This window comes from Henckelia pumila, chromosome 1, assembly GCF_033568475.1.
Source record: "Henckelia pumila isolate YLH828 chromosome 1, ASM3356847v2, whole genome shotgun sequence".
Taxonomy (NCBI): Eukaryota; Viridiplantae; Streptophyta; class Magnoliopsida; order Lamiales; family Gesneriaceae; genus Henckelia; species Henckelia pumila.
In genome coordinates, this window is record NC_133120.1 from 95529633 (window position 1) to 95550062 (window position 20430).

At 33.4% G+C, this 20430-nt stretch overlaps 4 protein-coding genes across 4 annotated transcripts; 2 read left to right on the forward strand and 2 right to left on the reverse strand.

The window, feature by feature from the left end:
• Positions 1-449: 449 nt before the first annotated feature.
• LOC140875757 (large ribosomal subunit protein bL34c) lies at positions 450-1955 on the reverse strand. Its single transcript, XM_073279543.1, has 2 exons — positions 1679-1955; positions 450-887 (listed from the first exon to the last, which is right to left on the reverse strand). The coding sequence occupies exons 1-2, from the start codon at positions 1896-1898 to the stop codon at positions 631-633; spliced, it is 477 nt and encodes a 158-aa protein (XP_073135644.1). The 5' UTR covers positions 1899-1955; the 3' UTR covers positions 450-630.
• Positions 1956-5562: 3607 nt separating this feature from the next.
• Positions 5563-7753, forward strand: LOC140884610 (protein trichome birefringence-like 38). The gene is made up of 5 exons (XM_073291414.1): positions 5563-6000; positions 6167-6338; positions 6735-6910; positions 7081-7239; positions 7348-7753. The coding sequence occupies exons 1-5, from the start codon at positions 5675-5677 to the stop codon at positions 7637-7639; spliced, it is 1125 nt and encodes a 374-aa protein (XP_073147515.1). The 5' UTR covers positions 5563-5674; the 3' UTR covers positions 7640-7753.
• Positions 7754-8014: 261 nt separating this feature from the next.
• On the reverse strand, positions 8015-11887 carry LOC140884601 (protein INCREASED PETAL GROWTH ANISOTROPY 1-like). Its single transcript, XM_073291403.1, has 6 exons — positions 10382-11887; positions 9929-10060; positions 9652-9833; positions 9454-9565; positions 8546-8680; positions 8015-8400 (listed from the first exon to the last, which is right to left on the reverse strand). The coding sequence occupies exons 1-6, from the start codon at positions 11693-11695 to the stop codon at positions 8269-8271; spliced, it is 2007 nt and encodes a 668-aa protein (XP_073147504.1). The 5' UTR covers positions 11696-11887; the 3' UTR covers positions 8015-8268.
• A 3346-nt stretch (positions 11888-15233) lies between these two features.
• LOC140875344 (GDSL esterase/lipase At5g45920-like) lies at positions 15234-17224 on the forward strand. The gene is made up of 5 exons (XM_073279008.1): positions 15234-15507; positions 15617-15838; positions 16274-16341; positions 16445-16609; positions 16845-17224. The coding sequence occupies exons 1-5, from the start codon at positions 15406-15408 to the stop codon at positions 17014-17016; spliced, it is 729 nt and encodes a 242-aa protein (XP_073135109.1). The 5' UTR covers positions 15234-15405; the 3' UTR covers positions 17017-17224.
• Positions 17225-20430: the final 3206 nt, after the last annotated feature.

A 20430-nucleotide genomic window follows, 5' to 3' on the forward strand; every position in this document is an offset into this window, starting at 1 on the left:
ATTCAAGCTTCTTTTCCTACTGCTCAAAACTACTGAACAGTTATCAAATCCCAAAAGAACCTCAAAACATCATGCTTCCCTGTGATTATCTGATGTAATCAATAGTTGGGTGTGTGTGTGGAATTGTCAACATTAAATAATATGGTGGACAATTATATAAACACGAGTTTCTTTCTTTATTCTGATTATTATTTGGTTAATAAAAATATAGAAGCACTAATAAGGAAAGGTCTCGTTCTTGGCTGTTAGACTCGATGCATGCTTTAAAAAACGAGTAAAATATCACACTCGAAGAAGAAAACATAATATTGATAATCCTGGAACCAATCTGTCTTTGAGAAAGGTGTTATATTCTATCTAAATATCTTATCATGGGCGGAATGCCAAGACAGCAACTGGACACAAGTTCCTCCAGTTGGTTCACAGAAAATTTGCTAAAAGAACCCAAGTAAAAACAGAATGAACATGATTATATTGAAATAATTAGACATGCTGGAATTCCGTCAAGAAAACAGATCATTTCCACAAATTGATGACCAAAAAATAAATCAAAAGGAATTGATGCAAATACATCAGCGACTTAATGTGTTACCTATCAGAACTGATTCCCAAAATGAAACAGCCGAATGATCAAGCACGTTTTCCACTGTTAGGATTTGTTTTTGTGCACAGGATCCATCGTCCCTTTGCACGACGGCGTTTGATGACTGCTCTTCCATCGGTAGTGCTCATACGTTTGCGGAAACCATGAGTCCGAGCCAATGATTTCCTGGACCTGTTCCTCTTGGTTTGACAAAGAAGGTATTTTTTTGCCCTCACCACCAAGCCACGTCTCTTATTAGCCCTCATGCCAATGCTGGGATTCATGTCCAAACCCAATGATAATCCTGAAATTCAGTATAACCAACGTATTTCGCTTCTCAGCGTTCAAAATGTTCTGCTACAATTAAGTTTTCATTGTTTCTTGCACTCGACATATTTGCCATTCATTAATTCACCAAAAAATTAAAAAATTTGCCGAGTATCTTCATGTTTGAATATAACGGACCAACATCCATTCAGTTTAACAGAGTGTACTATATCTAGCATCGGGAGCTACATTTTGTTATTGTATTCATTTCAAGATTCAGAAATATCCTATCTTAATAATTCTTCAAGATTAAATTTCTAAATAAATTCTTCCCCGATTCCTTTTCAAAAATACATATCACATGATCGTAAGAAATGACATCCCTAAGCTCAATCATAATTCCAGTATTCCACACAAGCGGGCAAGGAACAATACCATCAGAACCAAACAACTGAAACAATTAATCAGAACTCTCCCGAGAATTACCAAACAACTAAGAAGCATGCTATCAATACAATAATACCATTATGGCATTATTATTTCACCTAACACCACCAGACAAAAAACCAAAGAAAATCCTAAATTCGATACAGCAAGTAAACCAATAATTCATGCATACATCATACATTGTCATTAAGCAGAAAATCCACAAGCCCACAAAACAAAATCACGAAAACCCAACAATCAAGCCAAGATTATTCCTTTTTCTCACACTGCATTCCAGTAGAAAACTTCCCAAATAAAGACCACATGACCTATTGAGCTATCCAAACCAGAAATTGAAAAGAAACAAAAAATAAATTCAAAATTCAAAATTCAACTAGTTACCCGAAAAGAACGAGCGCGAAGTGGAAGAAAGAACACAAGAAGGAGTGAAGGAGCAGTGGAGGAGCATCCCCCCTGAGGAAGCTGCGGCCCTGGATTTCACGTTGATTGAAACAGAGGATTTTGCTCTCGAACCCGTGAGAAGCGAAAGTGAAGCCGTGGCGCCATTAACATTGCTGCCTCTGTAACAAGTAATTGTTCCCACTGATACGCAGCAAGCCATTTTTATCTTCTTTGCTTGCTCTCTCGAGTGCCTTATCTAGTTATCTTGTTCTTGGAACGATTTGTAAATTTCAAGAGTTTGTGGGGGGTTTTGTGATTTATATATAGTATGTTTGGGTTTCGGCTCGAAATTGGATATGTTTTTAGTTCATATATTTGTTATGTTTATGGGATTTGGATCAAACCCAAAATGATAATGATTGCAAGTCACAGTTAAACCTGAAAATGAGCCTAAAAGTTCTGAACGTAAAATTTTTCAATAATTATAATATTTCAAATTGGGCTTTAAAATTTTATCGAAACTCTGTTTCCAAGCTTACATATCTAAACAAATCGGCTCACACTCGAATACCATTACCAACGAAAGCCCAACTGATTTCAAAGCCCATACATGTTTTTGAATGTTAAATTCGGGCCCAATTATTGGAAGGCCAATTTATTTCAAAGCCTAGATCCTTGCTTGTAGGGCCACTTCGGCCTAATCTTTGAGGAGCTCTTTTGGAATGGTGGGTATATGCATGCGATGCATTTATACTGAACTTAGTTATTTTGCATGAGATACTTAATGTTTTTGTAACTAGCCTAATGATCCATAATGTTGAGGTACTTGCGTGATGATTGTGGCATTATTTTGATGATATGATTTATGTTCTGTCAATTTTCAGCATACCTGATGGGTTGTCCGTTTTGGCGGTGTGATTTTAGACCCAATTGTTGTTATGCAGCCCGATCAAGTCAAATCTATGCACGTTCCGGATGAATGTAGTGTTTGGGAGAATATATAGAAAACACTTCTCAATTTTTCTTTCGCAAAATTTTATAAAACTTTAAAATTTTGTGAAGAAAAAACTGAGAACTGTTTCTTATAAGCTCTCTCAAAAACCACGGAAGTGTTAATCTAAAGGTAAGATCATTTGCCCTAAAAATGTAATCAATCGAATGAGTATGAAAACATATATCTTTCCGAGTATGTTACACCAATATCTACAACATTAATATATTTATGAGACCGTCTCACGGATTTTTATATAAGAAAAAGGTAAACTAAATTTATATTTACAATAAAAAATAATAATTTTGACGTAAAAATTAATATTTTCATAAGTTACTCAAACAAAAGATATATGGCATAAAATTAACATATGAAATCATCTCACATAATTTGTTATGAGTTGTGATTTGATAAATACTTAAATTTAAGATGCAACACAATCCTTGAATCGATACGAGTCTCACCTAAAATAATGTGCCGATCCCAATGGATGTGATATAACCGATGGACATGGTATGTAGAAGTGACAGAGCAGATGGGGACTATTTGGGAAATTGCTTCTCATCTTTTTCGAATGATTAATGGAGCAGTGAATGACAGACAGCTAGCGCTTTTGTGGTCCGACTTCTTATTATTTGTTTGTTCATGCTTTAACTTTTTTTTTTTTCTCTTTTTTTTTTAATGGAAGTTTCTATATTCCTTCGTACATGTAATTATGTAAACCAACATTATAATTTTTTAAATAAACATAATATTTTTTATTATAAATTATTTGTCATTTCTATATAATAGCAAAATTATAAGTAAATGAATTATAAGGATCAATCAAAAAATATATATATATAACTATTTCCGACGCCCTATATTATAGTTCAAAAAAATTGAAAAGAAATTCACGAACATAGAAAACAAAATTCTTTTTTCGAGTAATCACAAAAATTAATATAAGATGATCTCATTAGTCAATTTTATGACATGAATATCTTATTTAAATAACCGTGAAAAAATATTATTATTATTATTATAAATATAAAAACAATTGTATCGTTACACCGGATAAATATTCATTAAACCGTCTTACACAGTTTGAAAAGTGTCATGTTTGTTAAGATTGCTATTATTGCATGCTAACTTCGATTAAATTGATGGAGAGTATGGAAGAAAAAGTTGTTTAAAAATTCTCATGAAAATTTGATTTTAATATTTGTTTATTTATCCAATGAGTATGACGTCCCGTCGGCTACACTTCCATATGCGACAACGAATCCAATTAAAAGCATATATATATTATTGACGCACACTTACAAACAACACAAAAAATTCATAAAAAATGATTTTATGTGTCAATTTTATGCAAGAATAAGAAACGAATCCCCACGGTCCCACCCGACACAACTAATAAAAATGTAATAGTTTTTATCTTAAATATTATTTTTTATTATTGATATGAACGTAATATTCATTCATAAATATAAATTTATAAAATTGTTTCATGAAAAATAAATTCTACATATATTAGAAAAATGTTTATCATTCTCATAATGTATTTTTACAAAAGATGAACTATGATCTTCTGAATTTAAAATAAAATATAAAATCGATCAATTTTCACGTGAACATGTTATATGTTATTGGCAACTCTACTAAAGATATAAACAACTAAACAAGCATCCAACGAATGCAGTGCCCCACACATTTACCTCAAAGTGCACTTTTCACTTAATTATTAGCTATCAATAATGCATAATTGTTGTGTTCGTGCCTAGTGGGACGATGATGGTTACGTGCGCTTTTATCAACACAAAATGTCATATAGACTATATAGTTAATAGTTAATACAAAGGGCAATACACTTGCAACATTTTTATGTGCACCAACCGATGAAATATAATTAAGGTAACAATCAAACATCTCCAGTAATTAGGAGAAAACAGTGCGGAGAAATGATATTTTAGGATAGAAAATTTGATGTGTTCGAAAAATCTTATATAATATTTTTACTTAAAATATAACATATATCTATATCATTATTACACATTTTATTGATTTTAAATAATATAAATAAATAGTATATTAAAATTACTTAATAGAGGAAAGATGTATTTTGAAATAATAAAACACCAAATCAAACAATCAAAAAATTATTTACACAAGGTATTTGAGAAAACGCACGAGCAAATAAAACAAATCAAAGTATTGTTATAGTACTATTCTTCGTTAAGAAATTAATATTTTTCCAAACATATAACTTTGAAAATTCAAAAATCATATTTGTAAATGTGTTAAATCTCTCTGAAGTAAAGGGGGCTAATTGCATACACACTCCCTGTGAAAAGTCTAAAAGCCATAAAACCCCTTAAGAAATATTAATAGGCTAATGCATCCCTCAGTTTTTTAAAATGTAGCACATTTCACCCCTATGTTATATAAATTCGGGCACATTTATACCCTCTCATAGGGGTTTTTATGCTAATTTTTTTAAAATATAGGGTCTAGCATGCTATTAATTTTACACAGGGGGTTTTATGTCTTTTAGACTTTTTACATGGGATGTGGATGCAATTAGCCCGAAGTAAAGGTGTTAAAATAGGGTAGACCCCGTTAGATTGATTTGTTCCGTCATACAAAATTGATGGTCTGACTCGCCCCGCCTAATGGTAGATTGTAACGAGTTGTGTACCGACCCATCCCGCAACTCTTTTTGAGTTTTTTGACACCTCTGCTCTGAAGTCATGTCTGGGACTCACTCGATTTCCCCACATTTCACAAAATCTAGTGAACTTGAAAAAATTGTAGATATCTAAAAATTACTCCGTTGGAAGCATAGATTACCTATAACAGTCTAAAACAACTTTTTTTCTTAATATAAGCATTATCATCATCATTACTATATAATGCCAAATTTGTGGACGCCTTTCAAACATACTTTTTCTCGATAATTTTGCTTGATTTTAAACTCAAACTGGAGCTTTGAGTCCCGAAAACCCAGCCGCGCGCCTGCCATAATGGCGAATACTGCAGGGTACGAACACTTGGTTCTTGAAATCCTGTTTTTTGTCTTTATCCCGCTGCTGCTACCAGCGCCAGGTGCTAGCTCGGAGCAGGAGCTGGCGCTGCAGGTGCAAAATAATTTCACCTCTCTCGAAGGAAGACAGCTAGCCAGCGGCTGCAATTTGTTTCAGGGAAAATGGGTCATTGATGATTCGAATCCTCTCTACGAATCCTCAACCTGCCCGTTCATAGACCCTGATTTCGACTGCATAAAATATGGTCGCCCAGATAAAGATTTCCTTAAGTTTTCTTGGGTACCAGATGCCTGCACCTTGCCCAGGTAACACGTCCATTGTCACGCAGCTTGGTTTATAGTCTCTGTTAGTTAGTTAGTAACAATCCCCTGTTCTTTTCACAGAAATGGATAGTTCTTTTTTATACAAGAAGTGAAAATATATGGTCTTTCTTTTTTAATGTGGATCTTGATGATGGCTGATTCTCTGTAGATTTGATGGGTTGGGATTGTTGAAGAGCTGGAGTGGGAAAAAGATAATGTTTGTGGGAGATTCATTGAGTTTGAATCAGTGGGAATCTCTTGCCTGTATGCTTCATGCGTCCGTCCCCAATTCCAAGATCTCCTTCCTTAGACGTGATTCGCTGTCTTCTGCTACGTTTCAGGTAGAAAAGTTTCATTCTTGTTACCCGCAGCCGACAAGTTTCCGGTTCACATATTTAATGGTGTCATGATGCATTATGCTTCTTGGGCATATGAACCTTTTTTTAAATGCTTTGGCTAGTACTATTAGATTATAAAGTTTTCTTTTTTAAAAAACAATAAAAATATGTAAATTCTAGTCCCAAAATGTATTTTTTTTTTAACCCCGACCTTTCATTACTCCAAGTATTCATTTCTTTTGTAAATGGCCACTTGTTTTTTTTCAAGTTAGTCCAATGCATTGTACCACATGAAAAAACGACATATCCTATCAGTAATTTAATTCATAAGATAACCGAATTTATATATTCTTTATTTGAAATCTCATGCGGCACTATTTTTTTTTCTCTTAATTGTAGGATTATGGGGTTACATTATTATTATTCCATTCTACATATTTAGTAGACATAACCCGAGAAAGCATTGGAAGAGTACTGAAATTAGACTCCATTCAACAAGGCAATGCATGGAAAGGCATGGATGTGCTTATATTCAATTCATGGCATTGGTGGACACACAAAGGCAAAGACCAACCGTAGGCTTTCCTTCTTTTCTATCTTAATTTCTTCCATCTCCATTAGAAGTAATGGGAAATATGCTGATATGGAGAGAACCATCTCATACATCATCTGTTTTTTTTTTTTTTTTTAATCTAATCATATGTTTTATTAGTTGAACATGTTGGTGTTGCTTTTCTGCTTGCAGATGGGACTATATACAAGATGGTTCCACCATAATTAAAGACATGGATCGTGTGACCGCGTTTTACAAAGGTTTGACGACTTGGGCTCGTTGGGTCAATCTTAACATTGATCCTACCAAGACCCAAGTGTTCTTCCAAGGAATTTCTCCAACTCATTATCGGCAAGTACTTTAGAGACGGGGGGAAAAGAATCGTTGTAATTAAAAAGCATTCAAATTATTTAACCACTTTCTTTGATAAGTTCATGAATCCGCTGTTTCCTGCAACAGGGGTAAAGACTGGAAGTCAGGATCAAAGAACTGCTACGGCGAACGACAACCATTGACAGGTTCGTCATACCCAGCTGGTACACCCCCGCAAGTAGATGTTGTCAAGAAAGTTCTCGCGGGGATCACAAAACCGGTGTATTTGCTCGACATTACAACATTGTCACAGTTGAGAAAAGATGCTCATCCGTCGGCCTACAGTGGTACTCATTCCGGGATCGATTGCAGCCATTGGTGCCTCCCTGGATTGCCAGACACTTGGAACCAGTTACTATATGCCGCTCTCACCGTGTGACTGTTTTAAGATTTTTTAAAAAAAAACACAGAAAAAAAAAAATTGAGGTGTATGGGACAAAGTCTCCACATTATGTAATTGACATCAAATCTGAAAATACTGATCATTTGAACACCTTATAAGCTTTGTGAAAAAGAATCAATGCACATTCTGATACCCAGGAAACATGGCATAAGCATTAGTTTATATATTCAAGAGTACAGTCGAACTGAGTATTCGGTCGGATGCATACTGGAAATCTGGTCAAATATGCATCGTGGATTACACGCACCGGAGAGTTGAAGATTTTATGAAGTTTGAAACGTACATTTGGAGTTTTAGGCGTGTCGTTCAAATAGCTAAGTTTCATAAAACCTTCAACAAGTGAGGAGGGACCCGAGACAAACATGTAGTTTCTTTTCCATCTTTGATCTAACATAGACAACAAAGAATAACAGTGCGAGAACAATAACTGTATTACATATTCCATTCCAACCGATCACATGTTCAATCTTCTCATCGAAAATTTCCGAAATTCCGAAATGCCCGTAATTGTATTCACAAATGGCCGTTTATGTAAAATTTCTTTACAAGAAAAAGTATGGTACGAGGGGGGGGGGTACCATTTCTGAAGCTAAGTTTGCTGCAGATCAGTAAGAAACAGAGGACCTGTAAACAAGTTTCTGTTGATGCTGATTGTTGTATTGCACGTTGCAGGATCGAGCTTTATCCCTCAGTTCTTGAAATGCTTTCATTGTCTCCACATCAAAACCACCCGCAAACTAAGAAAATAAAAGCCGAAAAAACCCGACATCATGAGCAGCTATAAGATTACAGAAAGCATTTATTAAAGTTTACTTTGGTCAATGAAACACGGGAGTTTTTTCATAGAAGATAGATGCATGTAAGAAACAAGAATTTATGTACCTGATGAACCCGGAACGCAAACTTTACACCTTGAAGAATGAGCTCTTCTTCTTCCGGACTGCCCCAAATCATTTCAAGCTCGGCGGATATCCGTTTCATGTACTTCATGGCCAGTTTCACTGATGCCAGCTTGATCTGCAGTTATAGGAAATCATGAGTAAGTACTTGACCAAAAAAGTGGGGCAAATTTCTCAGCTTTCTTTCGAATTCTTTACAAAATTTATTAAAAGATTATCAGATAACAAAATCTAGAAACAAAAAGTTCAAAATCTGTCAGTCTCATAAAACTAGGAAGAATTCAATAAAGTGATGGAATACAGACAAGGAAAACAGGCGTGGGGCAAACAAAACCAGGCAAAATCTCTCCATCCCCTTAGTCAAATATCCTCGTTGTTTTAATAAAGACGTAGTAGATTGTGCCCTCTTCATACAGTTTCCTTTGCATCCCACAACTTTATTGTTGTATAGATAACCTAAAAGGGACCACTGAGCAGACTATCTAATCAGTTAGTAGCTAATAAATTGATCAATTAATTAGCCAGCGATGGATCTTTTACCACGGAACAGTCGACAGTCAAACTCTTTTTTTGTTTAAAAAAAGAAAATCTTTTCAAGTTCTTGCAGTGAAAAATCACCCCGCTGTGTTTCTTAGTCAATCTTGAATTTTCTATGATGTTTTGCTAGAGGGTTCAATGAGCTAGAATCATCCAATGATTCAAATGACTCGAGAGCATAAGAAAAGGTTAGAATTCCAATTCAGATAAATCACAGATTCATGCCAGTCACAGTTAATTAGTATTTATTTTAACCTGGTGGATTCTCAAAAACAGAAAAATCACAGAACATATCACTTGGTAGAAAGTTGGCAGCTAGTTTCATATTTTAATTCAAGAAAAGATTAATTTTACCTGGCTTACGTAGCCGGTATCTAGCATCCAGTTCATAGGAATTTGAAACGCATTGTATCGTTTGGCAGCTGATTCTCTCATTCTTGACAAGTTGTATACTCCATGCTCCAATCTGTTATAATATTTCAACCATTTGAATCTAAAAACAAAGTCATCCAGACAAATCAAATGACAAAAGTAGCATTCATTTAACTTTACTTCTCAAACAAAGACTGCATTTTCTTGAGAGCATGAGAACAAGGTTGTCTGGGATCATCTCGAAATGTCGAGGCCTCGGATTCGAGCTTTTTCAAATCACAGTACCCGAACGCTGCTTCTCTTAAAACATCTGCCTTCTGCTCAGGCCATTCAAAGTGCTTCAAAACTGCCCTTTCATCAACCTAATCAAAGACAATCTATCTATCACAAAATCTAACCAAAATAAAACATAAAGAAATGCCACAAATTACTATAAAAAAACATGGAAAATATTTACCAAGAAAGATAGCTCGTCATCAAGCCATTTAACAAAAGGCACTACATCTTCTATATCTTTGAAGGCAGCACCTTCAACTTCTTTAATCAAAAACCTGACGAAATCCCCTTGAGTTTCCACATCTGTCTTAATCTGTTATTTAAAATAATTTAAAACAATCAACATAAGATAAAGATTTAATCTTTCTTGATCTGCTATTTGAATTCATTAGCACAATGAAAACAACACTAAATTTCATAAAAGCTCACATGGTTTCATTCAATTTTTAACTTTTTGTATTACCAATTCGGATTTCGAATCTAAAGTCTCTGTCATATATTTTGGAAGTAATCAGAAAAATTCCAAGAAAAAGCGCACCAGGGCCGGTCAATGTCACTATGTCAGGCCCAGCTTGGTACAATTCAATTCAGTAGCAGTACGAGTAAATAATACGGTAAATATAGTAAAACTTACAGCCAGTAAATGAGAAGAACGGTTCGCAATCTCCCCTATCATATCCTTGGCCGCAGCTCCGGCCGCCTGGGTATCGACTGAGCCACCACCTCCGTTACCGGAATCCCGCCTCGAGTACGCGTCCCTCCTCATAAGGGAATGGTAGAACTCGACAACCTCCGGGGCCCTTCGAACCTTAGCCTGGACAGGCCTTGTTGCCCCTTTGGGAGGAGGCGGAGGAGGAGGTGGTGCAGCTTTCGAACGTGGTGGTGGAGGAGGAGGCGGTGGAGGACATTTCGGGGCGGAAACTTTCACCGGAGGCGGAGGCGGAGGCGGAGGAGGCGGTGGCAGAGGAGGAATGTTGGAAATCTCCGCCAACGCACGGTCAGCTGAATCGGATAAAGAACCATACGAAGGAGAAGACATAGAAGAAGATATTAAAGATGAAGAGGAAGAACATGATGACAAAATTGAGGTGGATGGCCTCGGCGGCGGCTTAGGAACACGAGGAACGCGGGGTCTCAGCCCCATTAACCCATCAGAAACGTCTGGAATTTCTTCAGAATTACTCCGAGAATGCCGCGGCCTTTCAGATATCTCAATTACTCCAGCATTTACCTCTTTCTTTACCTCGATTTCTGGCTTCAAATGAATCGTACCAGTTTCGAAACCACCCAAGTTAATACTATTTTGGGTCATGCATTTTCTCAAATACTTTGTTGTGGCACTAGATTTATGATTATTCGCCGCATCGTAAAACCTCGTAGTGGTTGATGAAGATGACGCCTCTTCTTCTTGCTCTCTCTCCGCGACAGCTTTCTTGATATCGGATAAATCAGCCTGCATGGATTTGATTTTCTCCTCATACTTCTGGTTTTGTTTGGTGAGCTGCATGTGCAAATACTCATTCTCTTCCCTGAGTCTTTCATTCTCCGTTTCCAAGCATTCGATTTTCTTCCCGGATCTTTCCAGTTCTGAATTCTTGCTGAAAATCTCACTCTCCAGCACAGGAACAATGGCGGCCGACTCTCTAAGCAGCTTGTGCTCCAAAATCTCAGTTTTCAAGCGGGACTCCCGTTCTCGTAACTCTTCCACGAGGCGTATGAGCTCGGCGACGTCAGGGGGCCGAGGCTGCACCTGGGCGGAGGCGCGTGGGAAGTAAACGCCAAAAGAACGTGAATAGGCGGCGGCGGCGGCGGCGTTGGATCCCTTCTGCTGCTTAGCTGAGCTTGGGGTAGATATCGACGGTGTCTTAGGGGACACATCAGGCTTCACCTTGGCATTCGCCGGCGATTTCTGCAAACCCATGGCAACTTTTACTTTGCCAGCCACCATTATCGCTTTTAAAATTCAAAGGAAACTCACCTTTATCGCTCCTATATTGAAATTTTTACAGCGCCATTATTTGAAATCTGTATAGAGAAGGACCAGACTTCATTGGTCACTTTCTTTGTTATCTGTATTGTATGTGTACTGGGCAGCATTATACACAAACAAAACTCCTAGTTATTTCATTCTTCGAACGTGTCCCCTGTGAGTGAAGCTCACGCGCTGGCTCCGAAGGTGAACTTTGTTTTGTCTCTTTTCATACTTGGCGTGTAGTTGTAAGAATTTAATTTTTTAAAGTACTCCGAACGTTAAATAATTTAGAAAAAATCGAAAGGCCCTTCCTTCTAACGGTCGAATTGTAGAATCTCGATAACTTGATTCCACATTACCCCAGATCTTCTTTTGGTAGCTTTTAAACTGGACTTTGACCCTCGATGGATTATGAAATCTAATTTGCTTAATTATTATTTTATAAAGTAAAGTTTTTCGAATTCTCTAGATATCCCCAACTTATATATAGAATATTCATTATCAACTAGTACAAGTTTTAAACTTGTGTCTATTTGTGCATAGTAAAAAAAATGCAAAAAATTAAAAAAAAAAAGGGATCTAATTTAGGGATATAGGTGGAGAATCATAAATAATTTTGAAGGATGATAAATCACCATCAATACAAGGGGGCTGAGCAAAATGAATGTGACCATTACCCAACTCTGCTCCTTCTTTTTCATTACATTTTTTGTCTTTTGTTTATTCCATCCCTGTCTTTTGACCCGATCTGGTAAATCAATCAAATGCCCATTTCAAATATGTTTATACATTGAACAATAATCTGTTAAGCTGGACTAAATATAGAATGGGATTTAATCACAAAAAGAAAAGAAAAGAAAAAAGAGAAATTCAATCATTTCTCTTGAGCTAAAATTTGATCTATCAAATCTTGAAACCTGAATGACTGGGAAAAAAAAAGTTTAGAGAAAGCAATTAATTTTGTGAAGATAACGTGGCAATGTGTGAAGGGTATGAAGGGAGTGTGACAGGAGTTGGGGGGGAATAAATGAATCAATGTAAAGTGGTCCATTCGGATCCTCAAATTCTTGCACCACCCGTTGCAACGCCCCCTACCCTTGTTATCTATCTTGGTAAAATAAAATGTCCTGTTTTTCGCAATTTCGTTGACGATTTACCAAAATAAATTAATTTGCACGAAAAATATAGTATTTAATTTTCACGATCGAAAATCTCTATCACACGACAATTCCACAGATCAATTTTGTATGATCAATCTTCGATCAGACTTAACTTTTAAAATGTTATTTTTTTTATTATAAATATGGGTTAAATTGTTTTACCGATCTTCGTGCCAGAAGCTTTCTCCTGTATTTATTAATATAGGGGCACCTACAATTAGCAAGTCGATGGGACTAAAAATGGTATGAAGGACAACTATTTAGCCATTAATGTCGTGACGGCATCCAGTTCTTCTCCATCTTCTGCCCAACATTAGTTTGATATTGGGCTTATTGGGCTCGATTGGAATGACACAGCAAGCCCAGTACAATCATGGCTGCCGAACATTGGTTTCACATTTTTTTCGAGAAACAAAATTAATGGCCTAATACGGCAATTTCGGCCGTAATTTTGATCAAAATTTTTTATTTTTTATAAATATAAGAGGAACAGTGTGTTTGGAACATAGGATTTCTATGGTATTTTATGGGATTCGAAATTACAAATATCATTTTAGTGTTTGGTAAAATAGGATTTCGAAATGAGATTGGTATTTGACGGGATTTCATGAGATGTCATTTAACTAAATAAAACTCTTATGAAATTGATCGGATTTCGTACGATTTCATAGGATTTGAGTTAAAAATTATATTTATATAACTTAATCGTAGATTTCAAGTTTTCTTTGCAAATTTTACAAAATATCATTTATCTAAAAAAAATTATTTTATCAATTGACACTATTATGTTTTAATTTTTTACCAAATTCCAAAATGAAATTTCAATACCATAAATTTCAATTTCAAATCTAATTCCAAATTCAAATCTAATTGCAAAACCCATTTTTTATAGAGCCAAACACACTGGAATTATTGCTCGGATTTTCATAAATTTTAATTCATACAATATAATTTGATGATTTTTTTTAAATATTTAATTAAAATCCTTTAAAATGTAAATAAAAGGTTAAGAAATATGACTAGTTGACTACCTATGGAATAGCAGTATTTATGGGCACAACTGGAGACTCTTTCTTAGCATTGATTTGCGCTGAATTGTCTTAATTTAGTAGTATTTCTAAACTTGGATATGGATGGTTTGAGTTCGTGTTAACAATTAACATCAAATAATATCTTAACGTTAAATTCTACCCAAATTTGATTTGAATATGTCGAGTATATAAAAGTATATGTACTTCATGCAACCAAAAATAAAAATTAGATTATTATGAGGATGTTATTTTTATGTTAGTTAGTACTGAATCTAAATTGGTATGTTGGTATGACCTCGTACTATATATAATAGATATTTAATAAGCATGTTGTAACCTGTAGATCGTCATTACTTTTGTGAAATATATTTTGAACTGGGAAAATAACATATTTATCTATCTAAACTAAATAAAATAGAAAGCAATTGTATATGCACCCATCGAATAAACTTGCTGATGAAGGAAGAAACGATGGTTAAAATTCATATTCATATTGTTCAAATCCGCCGATGCCAGTTTGCCTTGTACTAGTTGTGCTGGAACGGTCTTACCCAAAGGATTCTTATCAATAATAAATTCCTGCCATACGGTGGATTTCCATATGCAACTTTAAATTTATTATCCCACTTAGTAAAAACAATATTATTCCATGTCAAATATATTATACATCAATTACTATTTATAAAAAGTAACATTTGATTGGCCAAATTTAGATAGTGTTTTAGAAAATTTTTAGAAAACGGTTTTTTCACAAAATTTTGTGAATAAAAAACTGAAAAATATTTTCTAGAAACTCTTCCAAACACTATCTTAATAAGATGATTTTCCATCGGAACAATGAAAATTATTATTTTTATATTTAAAATATTTTTTTTCTACCGGAGATGTCAAATGTATTAGTTTTTGTGAGTTTCTTAATCGAATGAAAATTCTATTATTTACATGAAAAATAAATTACGTAATTGTATGAGTGGACCGAGTCCATCAATTAATTAGAAATTCATAAAAACTTACATGATATCATTCTCATAACAAGAAATTATTATTTTTTATATTTAAAATATTATTTTTCATTACAAATATATTATTAGTTATCTTATGAATAATATTGGATAATATATACAAACTTTAGTGAAAAACACTCTTTGTTTTTTTAAATAAAAACACTATTTGTTATATCAAAAGTATATTGTTATCCCGTTTAATTGTAAGTATGACTCGTGTTTATGAATATCTGAAGTCGAAAATAGAATAATATTTGTAAAACTTAAATGTGCAGACTAGGGATATCTAAGTCCTATAAATCTTAACTGGTTATTTGATGATAGGGATATTTTATAGGGAAAAAAGAATGAGCAAACGAGAGATATAAATTAAGAACTTTCAGAAACGTCATCGAATGAATAAATATATATAATATAATATAATATATTGTAATGATAAATGTTCTCGTCACTGCTTTGTATTCGAAGCCTCGACAATCTGCAAGGCAAAAATGAGGAGGCCAAAGATCTATCTGTTTGGAGACTCCATTACGGAGGCGTCGTTCGCAGATGGTGGGTGGGGTTCTTCTCTTGCGAATCACTTCTCTCGCACGGTGAGGATTTCATAGGCTTGTTTTGTTTTTTTTTGTTTGATTTGGGTTTTTTTTTTTTTTTTTGCTTTTGCTCTTGATTGACGAGATTCGTATTGGGTGTTGATTTTAGGCGGATGTGGTGTTGAGAGGTTACAGTGGGTACAACACGAGATGGGCTTTAAAGGTGAAAGAGAAGGTGCTGCATCCGTCGGAGAGCGGCCTTTCTCCGGCGGCGGTGCTGGTGTTCTTCGGCGCGAACGACGCGTGTCTCCCAGAAAGATCTAGTGCTTTCCAACACGTGCCGCTTGAGGAGTACAAGCAGAACCTCCGCACTATTGTTGCGTTTCTCAAGGTATTCATGGGAGAACCTACTAGAATCTTGGCAAATTTTACTTTTTACAATACCTCATTATTTACAATAATTCCATCTTTACTTATTACAGTGGGTGATTGTGTAATTTGTAATATCCATTTGTTTGTTTCTTCTCCACTCAAATATGTAATTTTAACCGGAGCATGGACTAAAACGAAAGGCAGGGGATGTAGGGTACTGGTTCTTCTTCCCCTCGATTTGATCTTGTTAATTATTTCATGCTTTTAGATTTGTGACAAACTTGATGTTGGTGTATTAATTTTGCTAGCATACATACATCAATTTGGTCATGTAAACTTTTATTTTTTCTTAGACGTCTGCTTTTATTTTCTACTCTGAACATAATAATATCCTTGTCGTGCTTTAGTCGCAATGCTTTGTGTAACATTACTACCTTCTTTTTTACGGCTTCAGAAGCAATGGCCTTCATCTTTTATTCTACTCGTCACGCCGCCTCCGATTGATGAAGCTGCGCGTCTCCTGTAAAACAAACTGCATTTCTAGTACTTTCAAAAATTTTAAGAATGACATTCTTTAAGTTGCTATGCTTTTAACGTTTCTTGTTGAATGTAAAAATTAATTCAGTCATCCGTTGAGCGAAAACTCGTCCGGCCTACCTGAGAGGACAAATGAAGCTGCCGGAAACTACGCCAAAGCATGCCTCGCAGTTGCATCTGAATGTGGAGTTGCAGCTGTAGACCTCTGGACGAAAATGCAGCAGTTTCCTGGATGGCAAAAGGCTTATTTAGCGTACATATGCTTCTTCTTTTGTTCTAAATCTTTCCATTGTAAACAGGGTGGATCCAGGAATTCGATGGAGGGATTGGGACGAAATGGGGTGACTTAATGAATTTGGGGGGAGATGAAAACAGATAAAAAAATATATATAGATTTTTTTTCCGCTTGATTTGGTCTTATCCCCTTTGTTTTTTTTATCGAATCGTTCTCTTCTCATGTAATATTTGAACCCGTTCTTCTCGTGCAGGGATGGTTTGCATCTAACTGGGAATGGTAACAAAGTCTTGTTTGAGGAAGTGGTCGCCCGGCTCAAGCAAAAAGGCATAAGCCTGGAAAATCTGCCTGCGGATCAGCCTCTCCTTGCTGATATTGATGCCAAAGATCCTCTCAAGTCTTTTGAGAATTACTATATAAGATGAAGGAGAGGAGGATTGGTTTAGCAAGTGTTCTGTGGCTGAAGTAGAAACATCAGAGCATATGGGATCTTTGGTAGGATCAGTTGGTTAATCTCTATTAAATATGTTTCGAGTTAAAAATAAAAAGAATAACACTAATAATACTCTTATCCTTCAAATTTGTAGATTTTTTCTACTGTTTTATGTAATGTTTGTTTGATTGGATTGTGGATATGCTGATAATTTAAAACAAATCATTTTGTTCTGAATAAAGAAAACTCTGCTAATATTCTCACGGTATACTCACTTACTCGGTATAAATAAAATTATTAAATAATGCTATAAAATCATCCGAACGAATTTATTTTACGAGTAAAAATTAATTTGGTATATGAACTATTGATTAAATGTCAAATTGGTACACGAACTTTTGTTAATGACTTAATTGGTACATGTTCACCAGATTTTGACCAAATTATGATGAAAAAAGGGTATAATAGTCTTTTGATGATACAAATTAATTAAAACATTAACATTATTTTAGTTTCAAAATCAGTTTCATCATTTTTGTCCTTAATAAAAATGGAGAACGACTTTCAATTTTTTATTAGTCATGTTCACTTATAAAATTATTGTGTTTAAATAAATTAAACTTTCAATTTTTTATTTTTTTTATATATGACGTGAAAACCCGCAACCGCTACCTTTTGGCGCGCACTGGGTAAACCTTCGCACTAACGCAATTCAATTTTTTATTTGTTGATTAAAAACATGTGGCACGTTATAGCGAAGTTTAATTGGTGTTTCGATAAGTTTTTCTTATAAATATGATTTAAAAATTAAAATTAATTTTTAGTAGAAGTTTCTTATACATTTTGGTTTATATAACTACTACGTAAATTAGTAATGTTTGAATTTGAGATTGAATCTATTGTTCATTGTTAAAATAAAATTATAATCGAAATCAATGAATTTGAAATCTTTCGTCCAACTAACTACGTGTTGCAAATTAGATGGACCACACCGTCGAAATAAACACATTTTAAAAAAATATATTTAAAATAACCATACATAAAAATTATAAATAATATACATTGTCAAAATAAATTAACCATGCATAAATGATTACAAATATTATAAAATTTTCAAAATTAATCAATTATATAAATATTATTATAAATATTTTAAAACTTATTAACCATACCTAAAGTTAGGCATAATAAAACTTTAAAAAGAACTTCTTGTTGGTTTTCATGGCTCTAAGTTCTTTCCATGTTAGAAGAACAGCGAATGAAATTATACACTCTATTACGTGTTTCGCTATTTCCTTCCCCTCCCAATTTGTTTGGGAAAGTGGAGATTTTTCTTTTGGTTGGTGAATCTTATAATGACTGATTTGTTTTTGTCTTAATATTATTACAAACTTTTACCGTATAATTTTTTTTTTTAAAAAATAACGGGTCAATCTGTTTCATTCGACGATCCAAACACGTCACCAAATCGCAATGCAGTACATCCGTTTGTAGTGACGAGATGATTGACCTGATTAGCTCAATTTGACAACTCTACTCTATAATAACTATATCAAGCATTTTAAACTATATTTATCATAAAATTTGAACCAAATACAAGATGATGATGGAAGGAAATCAAAAGATGCTTTAAATATTATATATAAATCGTTATGCACATTAGTTATGGTAAAGACAAATGTGCGCTCCAATACTTATTATATATTTATATACCGAACACACACAAAAAAAAAAAAAAATTAATTTGATACACGAACTATTGATTAAATGTCAAATTAATACACAAATTTTTGTTAATGACTTAATTGGTACATGCCCACTGGATTCCAAAATGTCTAATTTACCTTTTATTACAAAAAATACACACTTTATTTTTAATTTTAATTTTAATTATATACATTTTTATATTATATTTTAGATGTAAAAATTAATTTGATTACAATTTTTATTTGTACATAATATTTATTATATTAGATATATTAAATAGATTATATATTTCAACGAGAAGATTAAATAAATTATATGAAAATATACGATATCTAAAGAATTGCAAATAAATAAATTGATATCGAAGAAAATAACTAATTATTTTTAGTTAAAATTTTGATTTTTTATTAAATAAATAGTGACTGTGATAAAATATTGTTTTAATATTTTAACTATGTAAAAATTTATTGAATATATTATTTTAATAAAAAAATTACTTAAGTTATACAAAAAAATTAATTTAAAATTTAAAATTATATTTATAATAAAAATTCATCAAATCACCAATTAAACAACGTCATAACGTGTCACACGTTTTTTAATCAACAAATAAAACATTGAAAGTTTATTTAAACACAATAATTTATAAGAGAACATGACTAAGAATAAATTGAAAGTCGTTTTCGATTTTTTCTTGTGGACAAATTGATGAAACTGGTTTTAAAACAAAATAATATTATTGTATTAATTAATTTATATTATCAAAAGACAAATATACTTTTTTCTTCAAAATAATTTGGTCAAAATCAGGTGGACATGTACCAGTTAAACCACTGACAAAAGTTTGCGTACCAATCTAACATTTAATCAATATTTCGTGTAACGAATTAATTTTTACTTGCAAAATTTTTTTCTTGATTAGTTTATTGTTGTTATTATAATTATTATATCATGATACAAGCAATTTTAAGACAATATAGGATGCGTTTACTTGGCTTGATAATCATAGGATAAGCTTATTCATCCAATCTCATCCGTTGTTTACTTACATAAACTCAATTTTTCTCAAATCTCGTGGCCCGTTATTCAACTTTGATTTATGGGATTTGTCATCCTTAATTACATAAAGTATAACATATCCTTGACAATATTTGTAAGAATTTTTTTTTATAAAAAGTCTTATATACCCTCCTTTAATTCCTTTGTTTCCCTCTCAATTTCTCCTCTTTTTTTTATAACTTAGTTTATCAATTTTATCTATTTTTAAAAATGCATATTTTCCCTTACAAAAATACATATTTTTATACTAAATAATTTTTATAAGAGATAATCAAATTTGAATCAATAATATTTTACAATATTCAACAATAATCCAATCCAAATTATATATAAGATTATTTATTATAGGTGGAGGGTAAAACTGTAATTCATCCATCAATCGTTATTTCATTCCCAAAATTAATAACTCAAAGTAAACATGTTATAGTTTATCCATCATTATTCTACATTCTTCAAAACTATGTTGATAATCCTAGTATAATTTATCTCGTGTGATCTCATCCAACTAAGTAAACGGAGCCATATAGATATATAATCATCACATTATATTAAAAAATGGTAAAGGATTTTGTAATCCAAACATTACCAATTGTTGTCTTCTAAATTCTAATTCTATTTCTCATTAAAAAAAAGTTCAGGA